General features: G+C 42.6%; 1 protein-coding gene across 1 annotated transcript; it reads right to left on the reverse strand.

The window, feature by feature from the left end:
• Positions 1-678: 678 nt before the first annotated feature.
• On the reverse strand, positions 679-3291 carry LOC111139865 (zinc finger protein 329). Its single transcript, XM_022492287.1, is given in 2 exon segments — positions 679-3273; positions 3275-3291. Coding segments are annotated over 2 exon segments (1620 nt in total). The 3' UTR covers positions 679-1670.
• Between the last annotated feature and the right edge of the window lie 789 nt (positions 3292-4080).

Here is a 4080-nt window from a genome sequence, read left to right on the forward strand (position 1 = left end):
ATAACAAATTACCACAAACTTAGCAGCTTAAAACAACACAAACTTATTATCTCATTTATTATCTCACAGTCTTTATTCCGTGGCTCTCAAGGGGAGCCACCCACAGGGCTCTGAGGCTATGCCAACCAGCTGTGGCCAGCACTGTATTTCCACAGGTGGGACATCCCCAGATCATCCTACACCTCTCCCTGGCCTCCTTCTTCTCATTTTCTGAGACCCATCCTCTCCTTACAATGACCTCCAAGTCTCGAAGAAGGAAGTTTTCCTAAGCCCCGAACCACGGGATGCTCTCTCATGAGAGAAAACTTCTTCCCAGATGTTCCCCATCTGTGCTTACAGTGGCCCTGTGACCCTTCTGGTAACAAAAGATAGAATGAAACCCAAAATTTCCCTTCCTCTGGCTCCCTCTTTGTACTCCTTATCAAATTATTATAGCTGGGGCGCCTGGGTGGCTCAGTGGGTTAAGCCTCTGCCTTCGGCTCGGGTCGTGATCTCAGGGTCCTGGGATTGAGCCCTACATTGGGCTGTCTGCTCCGTGGGGAGCCTGCTTCCTCCTCTCTCTCTGCCTGCTTCTCTGCCTACTTGTGATCTCTATCTGTCAAATAAATAAAATCTTAAAAAAAAAATTATTATAGCAACAAAGTATGGCTTATAACAGAGAAAAAAAATCATACATGATTGTAGGCCCCAAGAAAACCACATTTATTTCTCCATGACCAACGTCCAGTCTACATCCACATGTGCACATACCTTTACATGGCGGTAATAACAGCAAGTCTTCTATTTTATGCCTCTTTTACTGTTGTTCTTGCCTACCATATTGTAAGTATTTTCAGCATGATAACAAAACCTTCATAATTACGGTTCAGCATGACTGCATAGAACAAAGTAGAAACGTCCTGGATGAACAATGGAGGGAGGTGGTAACAAAAACATAGTAACTCATTATATTTTTATTTCCACAACTAAAGTAACACATCACATTTCTCAACAGCAGCCCTTTCCATCTTGGTACAAACCAGCTTCAGTCCTCATAGGGACAATTTCATTGTTGACTCACAAGCAACAACCTCCACCAGTCACCCCTTCTGAAACAAATCCTCCGTGTCTGAGAGGATTGTGGCATAGGCAGACATACAAACAGCAAAATCTAACTACAGTTCTGTGGTTGCCACGGGGTAGAGAATTGTGTGCAGTCTATCACCAGGATGTCTTCGCTGACACAGAGTAGATGGTAAGAGCTGCCAAAAGCTTTTCTCACTGATTATACTGGATCCTACTAAGAGTTTGCTTATGTACAAGGCTGACATTCCTTATTAACGGGTTCCACAGACCAATTACTTACTGAATGCATTCACAGCCTCTCTACTGTTTAAGCACTCTGACGCATCTCCAGGAAGTATCTTGCTGACATTCACAGATTTTATTCCAGTGTGTGTGCTATTACATTTGGTATTGGCTACATCATTCCTGAAGGCTTTTCTACACTTATTACCATCCTGTTTTCCCCAGGAGTTGCTTACTGTACAGATTTAACAGTATGGCGAAGGAAAGCCTCACATTCAGCAATTCACTGCGTAGCTCAAAGACTCCTGCTCCACCCCTGAAGACATTCCTCCTTCATTCAGCTTTCTGAGACCAAGGCAGGAGACGAATGTGGCCCAGATTCATCATATTTCCATGGGGTGCTCTCCAGAGTGTGTTCTTTGATGTCGGATGAGGGAAGAGCTCCTTCTGAATGTTTTCCCACACTGAGGACACTGGCTGGAGCCCTCCCTGCTGTGGAGTCTCTGATGTACTGCCAGATGAGAGTTCTGCTTGAAGGACTTTCCACATTCAGGACACTGGTATGGGGTCTCCTTTGTGTGAATTCTCTGGTGCTTGGTCAGACAGGAGCTATCCCTGAAAGCTTTGCCACACTGATTACACTCATAGGGCTTCTCACCAGTATGAGTCCTCTGGTGTCGGATGAGGCCAGCAATGTTTCTGAAAAGTTTCTGACACTGGTTACAGCCATAGGGCTTCTCACCAGTATGAATCCTCTGGTGCCGAATGAGGTAAGCACTCTCAATGAACGTTTTCCCACACTCTTTACATTCGTAGGGTTTCTCCCCAGAGTGGATTTTTTGATGTACAATGAGGTGAGAGTTTCGGTTGAAGGACTTCCCGCACTCCACACATTCAAAGGGTTTCTCTCCAGTGTGAGTCCTCTCATGCTGGGTAAGGTATGAGCCATCCCGGAAAGCCTTTCCACATTTGCTACATTCATAGGGCTTCTCCCCAGTGTGGATTCTGAGATGCACAGTGAGATGGGAGATGTCAGTGAAAGGTTTTCCACACTCATTACACCTATATGGTTTTTCTCCTGTATGAGTTCTTTGATGCAAAATCAGAGATGAATTTCGGTTGAAGGTTTTCCCACATTCTAGACATTCATAAGGTTTCTCACCAGTGTGAATTCTCTGGTGTTGTGTGAGAGCTGACCCATCACTGAAGGCTTTCCCACATTTATTGCATTTATAGGGCTTCTCTCCTGTATGGATTCTTTGATGCACAATCAGGTTGTAGTTCTTGGAAAATGATTTTCCACATTCATTACAGGTATAAGGTTTCTCTCCAGTGTGAGTTCGGTGATGCAAAACAAGAGAAGAGTTCCGTTTGAAGCATTTGCCGCATTCAGTGCATTTATACAGTTTCTCTCCAAGGTGATTCCTCCTGTTTTCATTAAGAGATGAACTCAGGGAAAAGATGTCCCCAAAGTCCTTACCTTCATACAGTGTCTTCCCTCTTTTCGCTATTTTTTGTTCACCAAGAGGGGTAAAATGGTTGAAAGATTTACCACTTTCAGGGTATTTATAAGGTTTCTCTCTCGTTTGATCTCTTCCAAGTTGAAAAACTTCCACAGAGTGGTTGAAGGCTTTTCCACATGTGTCACTGTCACTATTTCGCTTAGCTACATAATTTTTCTGACAACTCTGTAAAGCTGGGTCACAATCCAAACTTTTAACATCTGAATCACATATATGAAAACCATTTATAGGTACTCTTTTAGATGGCAGAAGGTCTGAGCTTGCACTCAAATGCTCTCCAAGTCCAGAATATTCACAAATTGCTTCCTGAGCCCCTGCTTTCTCCTGAGTTAAAGCTGATTGCCTCAAATAACCCTCCCGGTTCTTACAGTCCCAATTATCACCTAGAATGGAAAGATGGGGACCCTCTCTTGTAAATCCTTCCATTTCCACGTCACAGGTTGGTTCTTCCTCAGAAATATTCTGTCATTTTCAATCTCATGTCTCAGGCTGAAAAGTAAACAATGAAAAAGACAGACTTAAGTATGTAAAGCTATACCTGGAAGAGGAATAAAAAATAATGACAGGCCAGGTCTGTGGATCCATATTTTTATTTTTTAATTAAATTTTCCCAGCTTATTTTGTTATTGGCATATATTTGACACACAATGTCACATTAGTTTCAGGTGTAGGACATAGTGATTTGACAAGTCTATATGTTAAGCTAAGTTCAGAACAGTGTAGCTACCATCTGTCATCAGGTAACACTACTATAATACCACTAATTACACTCCCTGCAATGTACCTTTAATCCCTGTGATTTATTCATTTCATAACTAGAAGCGTGTACCTCCCAATCCCCTTCACCCATTTTACCCACCTCCCCACCCCTCCCTTCCAACAACCATCAGTTTGATCTCTGTATTTATGGATTTGTTTCTACTTTTTGTTTTTTCATTTGTTTTTTAGATTCCCCATATAAGTGAAATCATATGGTATTTGTCTTTCTCTGCTTGACTTATTTCACTTAACACAATACCCTCTAGATCCATCCATGTTGTCACAAATGGCAAAAATTTCATTCTTTTTTACGGCCGAGTAACATCCCATTGTACATACATACCACATCTTTTTTTTTTTTTTTTAAAGATTTTATTTATTTATCTGACAGATATCACAAGTAGGCAGAGAGGCAGGCAGAGACAGAGGGAGAAGCAGGCTCTCCGCCGAGCAGAGAGCCCGACACAGGGCTCGATCCCAGGACCCTGAGATCATGACCTGAGCCGAAAGC

The sequence above is a fragment of the Enhydra lutris genome, unplaced genomic scaffold (assembly GCF_002288905.1).
Source record: "Enhydra lutris kenyoni isolate GAN:26980312 unplaced genomic scaffold, ASM228890v2 scaffoldscaffold122, whole genome shotgun sequence".
Taxonomy (NCBI): Eukaryota; Metazoa; Chordata; class Mammalia; order Carnivora; family Mustelidae; genus Enhydra; species Enhydra lutris.